Here is a 20,945-nt window from a genome sequence, read left to right on the forward strand (position 1 = left end):
TACATCAAGTTCATATATGAACTTCACATAACACATTCCTACATCAAACTTACATGTGAATTTTATCTAACATGTTCACATGTAGGGGTTGCATATGAAACTCCTCTATGAAATGTATGTAACAAGATCACACATCACATATCAAGTTTGTATGTGATTTTTACACATGAAGCTTATATTACGTTCATACAATAAGGTCATATGTGAACTTCACATAACACTTTCACATATCAAACTTACATATGAACTTTATCTAACATATTCACATGTGGGGGTTGCATATGAAACTTCTCCACGAAATTTATATGAGATTACACATCAAGTTTATATATCAACTTTTACATGAACTTCATATATGAACATCACATAACACCTTTATATAATCAAATTCATATGTGATCTTATAATATATTCATATGTGAAGTTTGCATATCAAACTCCTCCACAAAGTTCACATAACTAGATCACGCTTCAAGTACACACATAACGTCTTGATTACTATAATCGCAAAGAAGAAAATTATGCATCATTATACAAATCCACATATGTGGATCCTATTTTTCAAAACTACCCCTCTATTATAAAAAATGAGAATATGTAAAAAATATGAGAATCAGAGAACATAGTTATCTCGACTACTATATCTAGAACTCCCAGAAGAAAACTATAAATTAATATTTAACTCCATTTCTATACAATCTTCTTCTTCCAAACTACCCCTATTACAAAAAATGAGAATATGTAAAAAATATGAGAACCTAAGGACATAGTTATCTTGTCTACTATATCTAAACCACATGAAGAAAACTATGAATTAATATTTGACTCCACCTTCTATCTTCCTCTTCAAAACCACCCCATTATAAAAAATAACAGAATAACAAAAAAATATAAAAAAAACAGTTAATAGTAAAATATAAAAAATATAAGAAAGCAGTTAATACTGAAGACAGGATATGCATAAGAAAGATGCAGAATGTGCAATGTATTTGAGCACGTCTTATCATAATGCAAAGACACAGCAGCCATTTGTTTGGAGGTATGGGTGTAGAAAGTTTCGTAGCGTATCTCCGCGCAGGTACAGCGTTGAAGCGTAATTTTAGCGATAGCGAAGCTACGTTTAATCTTATGTCGTGCAGAATAGTTAGATAAGTTACCTAGAGAGAGTTTCTCGCCGGAATCAGGTGGCAAGGTGAATCCCAGAACGGCCATGCTGGCAATCAGGACGCATGGCACGATCAGGTTAAAGAAATAGTAAAGAGTCCGCCTTCTGATGATAACCACGAACGTGATATCAATGTACGGTTCCGGGCAGCAATTGTAGTAAATTTCGTTTCGTTTTCCAGGTACACCTGTAACAAATATAGTTAATTAATATATAAAATATATAAAATATATGTTTATGAAGATATTCTGGTGACGATAGTTTATGGGTTGAATGTTGCGATGAAGCTCAGTTTTATGTTCGTTTATGCTTGCAGATGTAAGATATTAGTTACACATATGTGTAGTGATATAAAATTCTAAGATGATGGGAACTTGGGGACTTTGGTATGGGGAAATTGTGAATTTGGATATTTGGAAATTTTGAAACTTTGGAATTTTGAAATTTTGAAATTTTGAAACTTCAGAATTTAGAATTTTGGAATTCAGAATTTTCGAATTTCTGAATTTTGGAATTGGTAATTTGGAATTTTGAAATTTGGAATCTGCAAATTTTGTAATTTGTAATTTTCGTATTCGTAATTATGGAATTTTGGAATTCGGAATTTTCGAATTTCTGAATTTTGGAATTGGGGAATTGTAATTTTGAAATTTGGAATTTGGAATTTGGAATTTGGAATTTTGGAATTTGGGGAATTTGAAATTTGGGGAGTTTGGAATCAAGGAAATTCTCAATTTGGCGAATTTTGAATTTGGGAAGTATGGAATCTAGGGAATTTTTAATCTGGGGAATTTGGAATTTGGGAAGTTTGGAATCTGGGGAATTTGGAGAATTTGGAATTTTGGAATTTCTAAATTTCTGAATTCGGAATTTTAGAATTTAGCAATTTTGGAATCTGGAAATTATGGAATTTGGAAATTTTGGAATTTGGAAATTTTGGAATTTGGAAATTTTGGAATTTGGAAATTATGGAATCTGGAAATTTTGGAATTTGGAATTTTGGAATTAAAAATCTTGGAATTTGGAAATTTTTGAATTTGGAATCGTGGAATTTGGAATCGTGGAATTTGGAAATCTTGGAATTTGGAAATTTTGGAATTTGGAATCGTGGAATTTGGAAATCTCGGAATTGGGAAATTTTGGAATTTGGAAAGTTTGGAGTTTGGAAATTTTGGAATTTGGAAATTTTGGAGTTTGGAAATTTTGGAATTTGGAAATTTTGAAATTTGGAAATTTTGCAATTTGGAAATTTTGGAATTTTGGAATTTTGGAATTTTGGAATTTTGGAATTTTGGAATTTGGAAATTTGAAAATTTGGAAGTTTTGTAACTTAGAAAATTGGAAATTTTGAAACCTTGAAATTTTTGAATTTTGAAATATTGTAAATTTTGAAACTTTGGAATATCCAATAGCCTCCTACAATTTCAAATTCCTATGTTTCCACATACATTCCTATATTCCCAGTTTCCTGTAAGCCTACACATACACAGCAATATTCCTATATCTGTACCTAAAATTGCAACACGAACAGTTCCACCCAGATATCACAGTAAAACTCCACAACACCGGTTAAACATCACAAATATTTAAAAAAGAGAACCCCGTTTTTCTATCGCTGAATCCGCTTATATTCCAAGCTTTTTAACGCGAATTACACAGTGAAATAAACAGGAAAGATGAATTTCAGGCTATTAAAATTACTGAAATTTTCTGCGATTTTTGCGAAAAGCAGGGAAACCTCGTTACAGTGACACAGATTTCTAATTTGGCTACAGCTGTTTCGCACAATATACGCGTATTCCAACGTTGATATTTATTACTCCTTATCTGGAAATGTTTATTACACGATCGTGCAATAAAGAAGAATGCAACGACACAAAAAGAAACGTTCGACGGGGAAAAATAGGTCCAGGAAATAAAAGGCTGCTTTCCGACAACGATGACTCGACTATTTTATACGAAGAGTACTATGCACTTGAATTATCTCGAGCAACATACCGTAAGAGAGTTGCCGGCGACTTTATTTTCAAGTGTACGACCACATTTTTCTGCGGCTCGAGTCACTTAAGATACGTTTCTGCGCGGTCTTCATAAGCTCTCAAACTTCCGCGTGTGTATATGTTACGAGAATAAAAAAATATAGACTCGTTCAGGGACAAAATGTTCTTGTTTTGCAAGTCTAGTAGGCAGGGAAGTGCTACGTGCGTTTTGCAAAATTAATTCGTTTGAAACAAGTTGGCTGAACTTTTTTTTGCTAAATAAAATTGTTCATGAATAGATTTCTTAAAGTTATGTATGAATTTTATCTAATATGGTCACATGTGGGGATTACATATGCAACTTCTTCATGAAATTTATATGTGATCTTGTTTGATCACATATCACATATCAAGTTGGTATGTGATGTTCACACATGAAGCTTAAGATACATTTATAGATCAAATTCATATGTGAACTTCACATAACACTTTCCTATATCAAACTTATATGTGAACTTTATCTAACATGTTCACATGTGGAGGTTGCATATGAAACTCCTTCATGAAATGTATGTAACATCACACATCACATATCAAGTTTATATGTGATGTTCACATATGAAGCTTATATTACATTCATACAACAAGGTCATATGTGAACTTCACACAACACTTTCCTATATGTTCCGAGTTGCTCGGAATATAATTAAAGTAACATTTATGGGTATTTTGTCAAACCCAAAAACGTTTCACCTTTGGAATTTTAAACTGATATTTAAGACCATATGAACGTCTCCACAACTTGACGTTCTTAACAATTGACAATAACCTTCTAATAGGCCAGAAAAGCACGCTTTCTTAACACCAATATACTTTTTCTTAAAGAAGTTTATTCCATGGTCCTAAACTGTGCACCCCAATAAAGTGGGCCTACGCGCTCGAACTCCGATGATAAACACATGGTGCCCATTTATTACTTCCTTTGAAGGACCCAAATCACTCAATTGCTTTGGGTTACTTTGTTAACAAAATGTAATTTACAACCCTGGAATAAAGGCTAAAAATCTTACAATCCCATTCGCTAAACCATCTCACCAATCAGTATTTTTCACAAATAAAAATCTGTCCTGATTGGCCGTTTTTGGTAACGCCTTCACGTCCTGAACTTCCTGCATTGCTTTCTTTTCTGGCTGTTTAGAAGCGACGAGTCAGTCTTAAATCAGCTTCCTTAGAATATACTTACTTCGGTCAGTCTTACATTAACTTTGTCACTATCAACAACTTTAACACACAACAATCATTACTACCAGTGGGATGATGAACTACATCCTTCATTGACCTGGGCACACCAGTGTGGAGGACTCTGAGCCACTCTATCAATTCTACTCTATAATACTAACTCTACATATAATTCCATTACCGTAACAAGTTGTGGAAACGCCATGGGTCGACGAAGATTTACAACCTTCGAAATTAACTATAAATAATTAATATTTTACCCAGCGCGTGAACACTATATCAAACGTACATATGAACTTTATCTAACATGTTCACATGTGGAGGTTGCATATGAAACTCCTTCATGAAATGTATGTAACAAGATGACACATTACATATCAAGTTTGTATGTGATGTTCACACATGAAGCTTATATTACGCTCATACATCAAGTTCATATGTGAACTTCACACAACACTTTCCTATATCAAACGTACATATGAACTTTATCTAACATGTTCACATGTGGAGGTTGCATATGAAACTCCTTCATGAAATGTATGTAACATCACACATCACATATCAAGTTTGTATGTGATTTTCACACATGAAGCTTATATCACATTCACACAACAAGGTCATATGTGAACTTCACACAACACTTTCCTATATCGAACTTATATGTGAACTTTATCTAACATGTTCACATGTGGAGGTTGCATATGAAACTCCTTCATGAAATGTATGTAACAAGATCACACATCACATATCAAGTTTATATGTCATGTTCACACATGAAATTTATGTTGTATTTATACATCAAGTTCATATGTGAACCTCATATAATACTTTCATATATCAAACTTACATAACATATGAACTTTATCTAACATATTCACATGTGGAGGCTGCATATGAAACTTCTTCATGAAATTTGTGTAACAAGATGACACATCGCATACCAAGTTTATTTGTCATATTCATACATAAAACTTATGTCTTTATACATCAAGGTCATATGTGAACTTCACATAACACTTTCCTATGTCAAACTTATATATGAACTTTATCTAACATGTTCACATGTGGATGTTCTCGTTTGCGTACTTTATTAATTTTGATTAATCTTTGCCTTCATATTATGTTAATCGTGACACAATAATTTAGAACTGAAGTCTTAGAATGCATTCACAGCGAAATTACATCTTTAATTTGGTTTGCAATTAGCAGACTCTGGATGGCGAAGTATGCAGAATTATTACAACTTTCTGTTAATTCATTTAAAATTGCAGCAGTGAAAAGCTGTAACAGAATTTCTGAGAATGTCAAATTATGAAGGTACAACGTTGCAATTCGAGTTGGGTTATTTCCGTCGTTGTTTGACTTTAATTACTGGGATAAATGAGAAAAAATAAAATAACTTCGGATATTAAATTGTTAAACTTGTTACAAGCTTCTTACTTTGAACACTATTATAATTGTATTAAATTTTGTTAACAAAACATTTGTGTGCATATGTAAAATTATCCACATATCGATTAATTTGAACAAAGGTTAACATATAAAAAAATGTTTCGATAATGTCTATAATGAATAATAAATTTATCAGACAATGCTATTACAGCGTCAATATTATCTTTCGAAATGTCTCTTCAGACACTCTGTAACAAATTGTTGTAATTGAAATTCGATGTAAAATCACCGGATCCATAAGTTAACATTAAAACGCGGAGAGTGGAGATTGAATCGAATTTATGGAACGACGTGACAGCGCACAATGGAACGAACGTAATAATAATAATAACGATAACGATACGAAAGGGTAATTATCCTCGACTTTGATCGAATTTATTTTTCATTTAAGAGAAATCAGTCCAATTGGTCTGTAGACTGTTCGGGGGAATTAGTGAACAGCTCGGATGTGTGCTGTTTGCGGAGAAGTAACCATGTAAATTCGCTTGCATTGAAGGAACTCTCCATTCAGGGTAAATATTCCACGATATCCAGCAGTATGAAAGCAAATAATTCAGCTCGTAACTGCGCTAATGATGCATTATTAAACAACTGCTATTCATCGTTTAAGGGTTCCACTCGTTTTCCGCACTCGAACGATCCAATTTTTTTTTTTCTATTAGTATATACTGTCAGTCACACAAGTGTCCCTTGTACTCCCTTAGAACAATTCTCGGCTTCGAATGATTACTCGGGAGCGTAATTAGGTCTTTAATTTTTCAATTAATAAAATACTGGAGACTGAAATATTGAAATTTTTATTATATTTGTTAATTTTTCAAGTTTTCAGTTTTTTGTTACAGAAGTTCTAAATTTCTTAATTTTTCAATCTATACATTTTCTGTGTTCATATACTTATATCACTAGATTTCTGTATTACTAGATTGTTGGATATAAATATCCCTAGATTTTCAGATTTCTGGATCGTTAGATTCAAATGTCTTTACACCCAGATTCCAAGATCGTTAAATCCTAGGCTATAAGATTGTAAAATCCCTAGATACCTGAATTACTAGATCAAAATATCCCTAGACCCCCAGATTGCAAGATTGTTAAATCCCTACACACATGAATTCCTAGGCTCAAATATTTCTAGGTTTCTAGATTTTAAGATTGTTAAATCCCTACATACAAAAATCCAAATTTCCAAATATTCCTAGACCCAAGAATCCAAGATTGTTAAATCCCTAGACATCTGATTTACTAGATCCAAGTATTTCTAGATTTATGGATTCTAGGATTGTTAAATTCCTAAATATGAAAATTCCAATGGCCAAATATCCCTAGACTCCAGATTTCAAAATTGTTAAATTCCAGATATGAAACTTGTAATGTATAAATATCCCTAGATACTCAAATACCAAAATTGTAAAATCCCTAAATTCCTGAATTCCCAGGTCCAAATATTTTTAGATTTATAGATTTTAAGAGTGAAAAATACCTAGATGCCTAAGTCCAAAGGTCGAAATATCCCTAGACCCTCAGATACTAAGCTTGTTAAATCCCTAGATACCAAAATTCCAATTTCCAAATATCCCTAGACCCCCAGATTCCAAGATTGTTAAAATTCCAGATTTCTGAATTCCTAGGCTTAAGTATTTTTGGATTTCTAGATTTTTAGATTGTAAAATCCCTAGATCCCAAAATTCCAATGTCCAAATATCCCTAGACACTTAAATACCAAGCTTGTTAAATCCCTAGATATCAAAATCCCAATGTTCAAATATTCCTAGATCCTCAAATTCCAAGATTGTTAAATTTCCAGATTTCTGAATTCCTAGGTTTAAGTATTTTTGGATTTCTAGATTTTTAGATCGTAAAATCCCTAGATCCCAAAATCCCAATGTCCAAATATCCCTAGACACTCAAATACCAAGCTTGTTAAATCCCTAGATATCAAAATCCCAATGTTCAAATATTCCTGGATCCTCAAATTCCAAGATTGTAAAATCCCTAGATTCGTGAATACCTAAATGCAAACCTTCTGAGATTTCTAGATTCTAAAATTGTAAAATACCTAAATACCTAAGTTCCAACCTCGAAATATCCCTAGATCCCCTGATATCAAGCTTGTTAAATCCCTAGGTACCTAAATCTCTATATTTCGATATTGTTCTATTACTCAATTACTTTATCATAACATTACTACATTCATTTTGAATTCATATAAAAATTCCTATACTTCTATATTCCTATATCCCTAGATCTCTAAGTCGTTAGTTCTCTAATTCTAAGTTCGAAAGATTGAAAATCCCTAAATTCCTGAATATAGAAATTTGAGAATTTGCTAATTTGAAACTCTCATAAAATATCTAAATGTACAAATTTGAAAGTCTGAAAGTTTGAAGACTCTTAGTGTGCATTACTAAACTTAATTCCCAACATTCCAAATTCCTTTTCAAACTTCCTTAAGCACTCAATTCATGAAATTCCCCAATTACAAATTTCTGAAAGAGAAAAAGAAACTGCGTCCTTAAACCCTTAAACGAAACTAAAGATAATAAGGATAATAAAGATGACAATAAACGATAATAAAGATTTTAACCAAAATTGTATTATAAGATGTCACAAAGAATGTACCACAAATAATTAATTAATCCAATAATATACACCCTAAAAAATATAACGCAAATAAATTGAATACTTCCATCACGCAACATAAATTTCTGAATAGCTAATGAAAGGAACTCGAGTGTCTAATTAATTTCAATTATCTACGTGGAAAACGTTTCGACCAGGTGTAACCCGCTGATGAAAATCCAGATTAGATAAAGTTCACCGGTAGTAAGATGCAACCTCTGTCGACCCACCAAACGATTAATCGCGGATCCTTTGTGTCACAGAACTTGTGGCCGGATTTTAGAATTGCTAATCGTCCAGCAATTGCTTCCACGGCGTATAAACCATTCTGTGCGATGAAACGATCCTTGATAAGGCTTGTAAAAACTCACCTAACAGATCCCACTCGCCGTTGGTGATGAAACTGCTGATGTCACCTCCGGCCTCGTCTTGCAGTTGCAGGTCCAACTGTTGAAAATTTATAACGATCGATTAGTACTTAAATGTTTTTGTTCTGCTCGACTCTTTTTCTATTCATTTCATTTGGCTACTGTACAATTTTTTGGACGAAAGTATAATATGAATTCAACCTTGAATAATGCTGTATTAAATTGTTTTGGGAATGTAGATATTTATGTGGATGTATAGATATTTATTTATATGGATAGTTACTTGTATGGATAATTATTAACGTAGAAACAATTGTATTTGTTTATCTGTATCATTAAAAATTGTTATTAAAAATTACTAAATAGTTTGTTCATATTGCAACAATAAAATGCAGAGTTCAACTTAAGCTTAAATAAAAAAAAAGAAAATAGAATGTAATATAAAGTGAAAATACCTACAAATCCTGAATAAATATAATAATATATAAATAACATATTAATAACCTAAATAAATCTTGACCTGTTAAAGTTAATTAATTTGTACAATACTGTAGTTATATTAAAACTAAAAATGAAGGAAATAGCAGTATCTATTAAGAATAAATATGTAACAGTAAATCTAATAAAATATAAATCCTATATAAATAAACTAAATAAATCTTGATTTTTTACAGTTAATTAATTTGTATAATAATTTACGAATATTCAAATTAAAAATGAAGGAAATAGTAGTATTTATTAAGAATAAATATGTAACAGTAAATCTAATAAAATATAAATCCTATATAAATAACCTAAATAAATTTGGACTTATTACAGTTAATTAATTTGTATAATACTTTGCGAATATTAAAATTAAAAATGAAGGAAATAGTAGTATTTATTAAGAATAAATATGTAACAGTAAATATAATAAAATATAAATCTTATATAAATAAGCTAAATAAATCTTCACTTACTGCAGTTAATTAATTTGTATAATAATTTACGAATATTAAAATTAAGAATGAAGGAAATAGTAGTATTTATTAAGAATAAATATGTAACAGTAAATATGTATCTCCAGCTCGTGTATCAAATCGAATGCGACCTTGGAAAGCGTCGTATATTAAGTTTTCCCTGTTTCACCCTTTCCCTCTGTTCTTCATCTACCCCTCGCTACTTCGCCGTGCTTATTGTCCTCCTTAATGAACCTTCAAGCAGTCTCGAATTCCGTCGCATCGCATTCGTAATTCGCATCCTCAATTTTAATTATTCAGAACGATCGTCAACGACAAATGAAGATAGCTCGTATATTTTCGACATCTTGCGAACAATTATAACTCTCTTAGGTAGAAAATATTCTATTCGACACTTGGGTTATGGGATTGTTTATTGAGAGAGATATTGTGAGATGTATTTAGAGCTTCTTTTGAAAAATATAGGTTGAAGGTATTTTATTGCTGCAATTAGTTTTTTATGTGGTTTTGTTATTTTTATTTCGTATTTCGAGGTGGGACATTTGATATTAATTTTTGTACTAATTTTTTAATGTTGAAAATACTTTTGGGGGTTAACAAATTTTTTTATTTGGCAAAGTCAAGGATAGAGTTTCTTCTTCATAAAAAATTAGGAAACCTTTACAATAAGATAAAATAAAATAAGTAAAATAAATAAAATAATATCATTAATAAAAAAAATGGTAAATAAAGTAATTGACTTCATTCACAAACACTTATGAATACACTTGTATAATTTATCAAATAAATTTTCTTCATATTTTGTTATAAAATAAATGTACTAGAATTGTAAAATTTGCAATTGAAACTGAATTTTCATTTCACATAAATAAAAATGTAAGATTATTATCAAGTTAATATATAAAAGTTGTAAAATTTGCATTAGAAATTGATTTTTTATTTCACATAAATAAAAGTGTAAAATTAATACAAAATTACTGTATGAGAATTGTAAAATTTGCAATTGAAATTTTAATTTTACATAAATAAAAATGTAAGACTGTTATAAAATAAATATATGAAAATTGTAAAGAATTTCTATTTCACGCAAATAAAAATCAAAAATGACTACAAAATAAATTAAAAATCATAAAATTTGTAAACCTATAAATATATCCATAAAAATTGAAGACCTATTAATAGAAACTGAATTTTCCTTTGGTATAATTAATAGTATAAAATTATTATTAAACAAATATAATAAAACGTAAAAAACTATCACTTAAAATCCTCCACCACAATGAACAAAATAAAAGCACTTTCGTGAACGAACAAATAGCATATCAAGTAAATAAAATGAAAGCACATTCTCAAACAGTAAAATCCAAAATGGAGGCGACTGCCATTACCACCCAAATCTAAAACAATAATTAGAAAACGCACAAGACACCTCGCGGTTATCTAAATACCGTACACGAGAGAAGAGAGAAATATCAAGTCGAAAGGTAATTGGATTAACATGGTGTCGCATCGAAAGAAGCTTTATTAAATTCTACAAGCCATTAATTCCGTAAATGTGACAGAGCTTGTCGTTGTCCTTTTAACGCAGCCAGATGTAAATGCCGTAATGCTTCCGGGAAACATTATTTTGAAAGGATTGCTGAAAATTCGTGAATTATGGAACGCGCATTTCGTGTAACAATAAACGAAACACAGCACGGGGGTGCGGAGAATTCACGGTAATCCAGTTTCTCGCTAGCCGTTTCACTTGGTTAATACAATAACCCGCCGGAGCGTACCAAAATTCTTCGGGGGACATCTTTTGTGGTCTTTTTCCGTTGAAAAAAAAAGAAAGTGCTGCGTAAAATTAAACAATTCCGCGAATGCTGGGTTTGACAACTTTTTTCGTTTTGAATGGAGAGGGTAAATTGGATGCTTGAAAGGGTTGTGTGTTTTTAATCGAATTTTTGGTTATAAACATTTTTAATTATTTGGATTTCTTTGTTGGTGGGTTTTTTTAGCGATGTTTTAAGAATATGAATTTTTGTAGTTTGCAATCTTTTTATTTTGATAAGTTTATGGGGTTTGAATTTTTGTAACTTTAAGTTTCTTATTTTAGTCAATTTTTGGACTTTGTTTTTGTTCTATTTTCAAGTTTTTAGTTTTAGTGAATTTTTGAGTCTTTAACTCTTCGTATTTTTAAATTTCTTACTTTGGTCAATTTTTGAGTCTTCGATTTTCTGTATTTTCAAGTTTCTTATTTTAGTGAAACTTTTCAATTCTAAATTCCTGCATTTTCAAGTTTCTTATTTTACTAAATTTTCAAGTTTTTAAATTTCTATATTTTTAATGTTCAATGTAGGGATTTCAGACAAGTAATATATAGTAGGTGGTAAGACAAGTAGTATACGATAGGTGGTCAGACAAGCAGTATGTTCCAGGTGGTAAGACAAGTAATATATTGCAAGTGATCAGACAAGTAGTATATGCCAGGTGGTAAGACCAGTAGTATATGGCAAGTAATAAGACAAGTAGTATCTTAGAGGTGGTAAGACAAGTAGGATATGACAAGTAATAAGACAAGTAGTATCTTAGAGGTGGCAAGACAAGTAGTACATGGTAGGTGGTAAGACAAGTAGGATATGACAAGTAATAAGACAAGTAGTAACTCATAGGTGGTCAGACAAGTAGTAACTCATAGGTGGTAAGACAAGTAGTAACTCATAGGTGGTAAGACAAGTAGTTCATGGTAGGTGGTAAGACAAGTAGGATATGACAAGTGATCAGACAAGTAGTATGTCCTAGGTGGTCAGACCAGTAGTATATTGCAAGTAATAAGACAAGTAGTAACTTATAGGTGGTAAGAGAAGTAGTACATGGTAGGTGGTAAGACACTAGTATATAACAAGTGATAAGACAAGTAGTATGTGCCAGGTGGTCAGACCAGTAGTATATGACAAGTGATCAGACAAGTAGAATGTGACAGGTGGTCAGACCAGTAGTATATGGCAAGTGATAAGACAAGTAGTATATGATAGGTGGTAAGACAAGTAGTATATACTAGGAGGTAAGGCAAGTAGTATATGACAAATTGAGAAAGTGGAAACCTGAGACATTTGGAAATTGGGAAATTGAGAAATTGAATAATAGGGAAAGTCGAAAATTGAGATATTGGAAAATTCGAAAATTAGGAAAGTGGGAAATTGGAAATGTGGAAAATTGGGAGTGTGGAAATTTAGGAATGTGGGAATTTGGAAAGATGGGAATTTGGAAATGTGGAAAATTAGGAGTGTGGGAATTTGGGAATGTGGGAATTTGGAAATATGGGAATTTGGAAATGTGGAAAATTAGGAGTGTGGGAATTTGGGAATGTGGGAATTTGGAAATATGGGAATTTGGAAATGTGGAAAATTAGGAGTGTGGGAATTTGGGAATGTGGGAATTTGGAAATGTGGAAAATTAGGAGTGTGGGAATTTGGGAATGTGGGAATTTGGAAATATGGGATTTTGGAAATGTGGAAAATTAGGAGTGTGGGAATTTGGGAATGTGGGAATTTGGAAATATGGGAATTTGGAAATGTGGAAAATTAGTAGTGTGGGAATTTGGGAATGTGGGAATTTGGAAATGTGGAAAATTAGGAGTGTGGGAATTTGGGAATTTGGAAATATGGGAATTTGGAAATGTAGGAATTTGGAAATGTGGAAATTTGGGAATTTAGCTAATTGGGAACATAGGAACTTGAAGATGTAGAAATCTAGAGATGTAGAGATTTGGGGGTGTAGGAATTTGGGAATGTAAAGACTCGAAAATATAGAAATTTAGAAATATATGGACTTCAGTATTGAAGAATTTGTAAACCCAAAAATTTGCCAATTCATCATTTAAGCTTGCAGGAATTTACAAAAGTATAAATTTTTAAATTCTAAAAAATCTCTTCCCTCCTTTGCCTTCCTTTCTTAACAACATCCCCAATCACCACAAAATAAGAAACTTAAAAATCAACACCTTACAAGGTAACCAGCACCAACTATGTAGACTAGCACCAGTACACTTATGTCCTAGCATTATCTACCTTAAACACGCTATTGTACGCACACTATAGTCACAAAACAAATTGTTATCAACAGAGTACATTTGGCGGGACTCACCTGAAAGCCGTCGTATGTCCAGGAGCCGAATTTCATCTCGCAACGTTGATCGTCAAAGGGGAACCAAGTTATGTCTATCTTGCAAGTGCTCTTGAATATACCTGGCGGTACGTACAAGCAGGTTCCATTGTTCTTGACGACGACGTTGGTCGGGTAAGTACCGTCGAACCCTTCGTCGGCGCTGTAACCGACAAATCGTTAACGTTAAACGGGGTTCGATTGATTTTTTTTTGCTTTTTTTTCTAAACAATATCCACGGTATTCTTCAGCTCTCGATCAACGGTTAAAAATAGATAGACGATGCGACACCTGAAGCGTAGACACCTGAAGGATAACCGATGAATATTCAAGGTAGGCTTCGTGATAAAATCAAGTCGACTATAAGATTTTTACATAGGTTTTCGTTTATGGACGAAAATATTGTAAGGAAGTTTCAACGAAATATTTTAGTCGGTGGAGATTTTTTAAAATTTGTTTCAATAGGTAATTTTAATTATAAATATTGTTTTTATAGTCAAGAATATATTTTCTTATATTTAAATTTAAGTATTTTAGTGGAGATAGTAATAATGTATGTTTATGATAGACATAGGTGAAGTTTATTTACTTTGCATTAGTATTGCAATTTAAAGTTTAATTTGTGGGGGAAGTGTTTGAATAATAAGATTACTTTGTTTGCTGTTGGTTGTATTTCCTCATATGAGTTGTATTTGATATATTAGTAGGGATCGTATGTTGCTTATTGACTTCTATTGTTATATTTGTCAAAATCCATGTGTGTCATATTTGTTATATTCATTCATGTGTGTCATGTATGTCAAATTTATCTATATGCATATGTTTATCAAACTTGTTCATATGTGTCACATATGTCACATTGTCATATTGTCACATATGTTATAAGGTATATTTTGTCAAACTTATATTTGTCATATTAACTCATATTTACTCATATGTCACATTTGTCATATTAACTCATATGTAACCCATATGTTACATTTGTCATATTAATTCATATGTAACCCATATGTTACATTTGTCATATTAATTCATATGTAACCCATATGTTACATTTGTCATATTAATTCATATGTACCCATATGTTACATTTGTCATATTAACACATATGTACCATATTTGTTAAATTTATATATGTGTGTCATATTTGTCACATTCATTCATATGTGTCATGTTCGTCAAATTTATTTATATGTATTATGTTTATCAAACTTACTTATATGTATCATATGCGTCACACATGTCATAAGGTATATTGTGTCAAACTTATGTATCATATTAACTCATATGTTACATTTGTCATATCAACTCATATGTACCATATCTATCAAATTGACACATGTGTATCATGTGTGTTACATTTATTCATGTGTGTCATTCATCAAATTTATACGTATGTGTAATATTCATTTTTATCCATATGTACCACGTTCATCAAGTTTCATATGTGCCATATGTGTTATGTTAACCCATGAGACATGTTTGTCATATTCACTCATACGTGTCATTTGTTAAATTTTCTAACACATGTCCTATTTACCCACACATGTCACATTTGTTACACGAATCTGGTGCATGACAAGTTACACTTCCTCCACGTTACACGAATCACATCAATCACGCATTACACGAATCACGTTGATCGCACGTTACATTTACTGCATGTCGCATAAATCAGAGTCATCATGCGTTACTACATGTAACATGAATCACGTTCGTCATACGTCACATTGACCACATGTCACATGCATCATGTGCATTTACTATATTTATCCTAGCCATTGAATTTAATCAGTATGCAACTACCATAACTGATCAATATTGAAAATGATAAGTGAGGACGTTTAATGGAGATTACGTATCAGAGTTGTTACAATATGGAGTTCCAGCGCGAGCTGAATGGGAGATAAATAAAATCTCTAGACCGAAATAAAATAGTTCTTTCATTCGAACCCTTTTGTCTCTAACGACGCTTTGTTCTCGGGCGCAGGTGTTTCCGAAAATTAAAATATTGAATTACCACTGCATCTTGTTAGGAATTTCGTTCCGAACTGAAATCGATTTATTGTTATCCGGGCCAGTTGCGAACGAAATGTTACTTTTCAGTCCGCTTAGGAATTACAGAAATTTATTCAACAATTTAAAGAATAAATAAAATTACTATTTTAAAAGAATATAAAATTATTGCGTTAATATTTACTTTCTTTAAACATATTGTTGAGCTAACTTTCATGTACGTTTTAAACAATTTTTTAGTTATTCTAATTTTAAAAGTTAAGAATGTGAAGAGTGGTTTGAAGGAAAGTTTTAATATTTAAAGAGGGAGACATTTTCTTTGAGTAATTTTTATGACATTATAAATGCAGAGAACACGTGAAAGAGTGCTAATCTGTGGATTAGGATGAAGATTTCAGTAAAAGCTTTGAAAGGCTGCTTGCCAATGCATCAACGTCTTGGCTGCCATTATAGTTCGACGTATCCATTTTGTACATCACCGGATAAATCAGCAGCCTAAAAGACTCGATGTGAAACGGTAATGTGAAAGGGTATTTTATATTTCACTATAATCTTTCAACTCTCAAAACTATATCATTCTTGCACTATAAATTTTGAAATTCTCAAATTTATAAGTTTGTAAATATTTTAATTTCTAAATCCTTAGATTATCAAAATTCTAAATATGTATATTTGCAAGTTTATATGACTTGAAATTCACAAATTGGTAAATCTCTAAATATGCAAACTTCTGAATTTTTAGTTTACGAAATTCATGAATATATAAATCTAAAATTTTTCAAATTTATAAATATTCATATTCTCAAGTTTAGGTCATTTAAATTGTACGAATTTATAAATTTATAAATTCACAAATTTTTGAGTGTTTAATTTATCAAATTCCTTCATATATTTTTAAATGTTTAAATCTTACAATTTTTTAAATTTCAAATCTCCAAATTTCCTAGATGTGAAATAAAAAAATTCTTGAACAACCAAATTAGTAAATTTCTAAATTCCCAAATTCCCTAGTTCTTAAATCCCAAAATTCCTATGTCTCTAAATCCCAAAATTTTTTAGTTTCTAAATCTGAAAATTCCCTAGTTCCTAAATCCCAAAATTCCCTAATTCCTAAATCCCAAAATTCCCTAGATCCTAAACCCCAAAATTCCTAGATCTCTAAGTCTCTAAATTCCCTAGTTTCTAAATCCTAAAATTTCCTAGTTCCTAAATCCCAGAATTCCATCATCTCTAAGTCCCTAAATTCCCTAGTTCTTAAATCACAAAATTCTCAATGTCCCAAATTATTGAATTCTTAATTTTCTAAATTCCCTAGTTCTTAAATCCCAGAATTCTCAATCTCCCAAATTAATAAATTCCTAAGTCCCTAAAGTCCCTAGTTCTTAAATCTCAAAATTCTCAATCTCCCAAATTAATAAATTCCTAAGTCCCTAAATTCCCTAGTTCTTAAATCTCAAAATTCTCAATCTCCCAAATTAATAAATTCCTAAGTCCTTAAATTCCCTAGTTCTTAAATCTTAAAATTCTCAATCTCCCAAATGTATAAATTTCTAAGTCCCTAAATTCTCTAGTTCTAAAATCTCAAAATTCTCAATCTCCCAAATGTCTAAATTCCTAAGTCCTTAAATTCCCTAGTTCCTAAATCCCAAAATTCTTAACTCCAAAATTCAAAAATTTGCAATTTTCTAAAACCCCAAATCCTTATATTCCCAAATTTCTACCACTCCAAATAACTAAATTCCCAAATTCCCTAAATTCTCTAAATTCCCTAAATTCCGTGGTTCCCAAATCCCTAAATTCCTAACTTCCAAAATCCCAAATATCCCAAATTCCCCAAATTCCCAAATTTCTACACACTCGGTATACGGAACTAAACAAAATTTTCGGCGCGAAAAAGCCCGGTATCAGAATAAGTAATCCAGATAGATTGGTTGTCGCAAAAATTCAGGAACGGAATATCGGCGAGCTCCCTTTGCCATTTCGCCGGCAGGTAATTTAAAGCTCGAAACCAAAGCAATCATTAGGAAGAACGACGAGTGAGCATTGAACTGAGAACCATCCAACTTGCAGGCTTGATTCCCTTCTCGCTTTCAGCTTGCTTCATTTAACTACACTGGCGGCAAATCGAGAACTATCGGAAAGTCAGAGAAAAGATAGATTGCTAGCTCGCTATCTTTCTGCATCCTATTCTACGTCTTTCCTTCAGACTGCTACTTTATAAAAGTAACTTCGTAGTTACGATGTTAAAGGTGCATCAACGTTTCACGGATACGCTGAGAAAAAGGGAAGTCAATTTGACTAACGCGTTTAAGGGTGAATCGAATTCAAACATTTTTCTTGTGTACGGATGTGGATATATTTATTAGGGTGACTCAATTTGTGTTTATCGAAAATTACTGGTTCATATTAATTATAGAATAGTTCATAATAATTGTTTGAAATTTTAAACAAAATTAAAATGTACATGTTTAACGTAACTTAATCTCAGTCTAATTTAACTTAAGGTTGCTTAATGTAGTCGAATTTAATAGATAACTAAATTAAGTCAGATTTCATTAGTGTAATTAAACCTAAACCTAATCTAATCAAACTTAAAGATGAGTCAAATTTGACCAAACATGGAGCGAATACAATTTAACCAAAGTTGAATGTAACCTAATTTAGTCCAACCTAACATCAGTCTAATCTAACTGAACTCAACCAAAACTAATTTAACTTAGCTTCCATGAAATGTAACTGAACTTGATATCAATTTAATTTCATCAAACTTAAACTGAACCTAATTTGACCAAATTCTTAATAAACCTAATCTAGTCTAACTTAATCTCAGTCTAATCTAGGTTGACATAAATGCAACCCAATCTACCTAACCCTACTTACCATGAGGTAAAGAGCACAGATTTCAAAGTTAGCTCAACTCTAACCTGATTTTCAAAGTTAGCTGAACTCTAACTTAATCTAACCAAACTTGTACTGAACTTAATCGAGTCTAACTCAACCTCAACATAATCTAATCAAACTTAAGTCTAACCTTATCTAATCTAACCCCAGCCTAATACAACTTAACCTCAGACTAAGTACTCAGATTTCAAAATTAGCTAAACTTCAATTTAACCTAATCAAACTTAAAGCAATCCGAATCTAGTCCTAATCTCATCTAACCCAACCTGATAAAGCCTAATGTGAATCTAACTCAATCTAACCTAACCCAACTTACCCTCAGATAAAAAGCTCAGATTTCGAAATTAGCTCAACTCTATCTTGATTTTCAAAGTTAGCTGAACTCTAAATTAATCTAACTAAACTTGTACTGAACCTAATCGAGTCTAACTCAACCTCAACATAATCTAATCAAACTTAATTCTAACCTAATCTAATCTAATCCCAGCCTAATACAACTTAACCTCAGACTAAGTACTCAGATTTCAAAATTAGCTCAACTTCAATTTAACCTAATCAAACTTAAAGCGATCCAAATCTAGTCCTAATCTCATCTAACCCAACCTGATAAAGCCTAATGTGAATCTGACTCAATCTAACCTAACCCAACTTACCCTCAGATAAAAAGCTCAGATTTCAAAATTAGTGTAACTCAAATCTAATGTGACCTGATGTGACTTGAACCAAACTTAATCTAGTCTAACTCAAATCTAACTTAATCTAGGTAATTGTGAATCTAACCTAATCTATCCTAACCTTAACCTAATCCACCTTACCCTCAGATAAATAGCTTAGATTTCAAAATTAGTTCAACTACAACCTGATCCAAATTTCAAAATTAGCTGGACTAACACTTAATCTAATTAAACTTGAACCCAGCTTACTCCAGTCTAACTCAACCCTAATCTAATCTAACCTAACCTAATCTTAACGTGTATTAAACCCATTCTAACCCAACCCCCGCCTATTAAAAAACAGAAAAGAAAATATCCCGCAACAGCTCTTCCATCGCTAACTGAAAAAGCCAGCAGACCGAGCGCCTCCGCTAAAAATACTCGATTACCTTACATCGGTTACTGTACCATCCCGTTGGAACAGGGCGGTAATTGATCGGTCACGTAGCATCATCCCCCGGTCGCTGGTAATTTAATGTCGGTGTCGAAGGGGGTGTTCGCGCGAATTTCGCATGCGGCGGAAAGAAGAGGACGCGTGGAAGCACACGGGGTGCAGTGTGCCGTGAAAGCGAGGACGAGTCAGGAAGGGTGGCTGTTGGTCCTGTTGGGTGGGTGTGGCAAGGCAGAAGCAAGCCAGGGTGAGCACAGAGGGTGGATTCAAAAAGAATGAAATAACGGATTGGGTTGCGGCCAACTGGCCGCTTTCCAACCAATCCTTAGTCGGCTGGATGCGGGAGTGTATTATGTATACCGTTCACCCGCCTTATATTCGTGCCCCCGTGGAATCGTTCCGATGCATCCCATTCAAAATCATATTTCCCTGTGAGCTGTCCGTAAGGACAGGGTGGTAGCGGGCCAGAAACGATAATCGAGAATGAACGGTCCGATTCCTCCGAGTTTCGCGGACGTTCATTAACGATACTCCGCCAGATTCGTAACGGGCTGGAATTTTACGCGCGAATTACTCGCAATTACCAGTATAAATACGGGAGACGTTTTACGGATGCGCTCGTGGAGATGTCGACGTTGGACAGCGGGTGTAAATGTAATTTTAGGCAATTGTTGAGTATGCTTGGTGAGAGGCATGAACGTGGCGCATGGTTAGATGACCTTGAAACGGAAGTCTCAGCTGGGAGTCTAAGGAGGAAATGGCAAAGTGGAAATTTTTTAATTTCCTATTTCCTAAATTCCTGTCTTCCTAAGTTCCTATCTTTCTAAATCCCTATCCACCTCAGTTCCCACCTTCTTAAATCCCTATCCTCCTAAATTCCCACCTTCCTAAATTTCTAACCTCCTAAATTCCCACCTTCCTGAAATCCTATCCTCCTAAATTCCCACCTTCTTAAATTTCCACCTTCCTAAATTCCCATCTTCCTAAATTCCCATCT

The 20,945-nt window shown here is 32.6% G+C and overlaps 1 protein-coding gene across 3 annotated transcripts in view; it reads right to left on the reverse strand.

Annotated features, from left to right (window-relative positions):
* Positions 1 to 20,945, reverse strand: part of nAChRa7 (nicotinic acetylcholine receptor alpha7 subunit) — a 317,950-nt gene that overhangs the window by 22,755 nt on the left and 274,250 nt on the right. For all 3 annotated transcript variants that reach the window (XM_076535177.1, XM_076535178.1, XM_076535179.1), the window contains 3 exons: positions 13,910 to 14,090; positions 8,826 to 8,901; positions 1,158 to 1,352 (listed from right to left, as the gene is read on the reverse strand). In XM_076535177.1, coding sequence (XP_076391292.1) covers positions 1,158 to 1,352; positions 8,826 to 8,901; positions 13,910 to 14,090 — 452 coding nt within the window. The remainder of the gene's footprint in view (positions 1 to 1,157; positions 1,353 to 8,825; positions 8,902 to 13,909; positions 14,091 to 20,945) is intronic.

Source organism: Megachile rotundata, chromosome 8 (assembly GCF_050947335.1).
Source record: "Megachile rotundata isolate GNS110a chromosome 8, iyMegRotu1, whole genome shotgun sequence".
Lineage (NCBI taxonomy): Eukaryota > Metazoa > Arthropoda > Insecta > Hymenoptera > Megachilidae > Megachile > Megachile rotundata.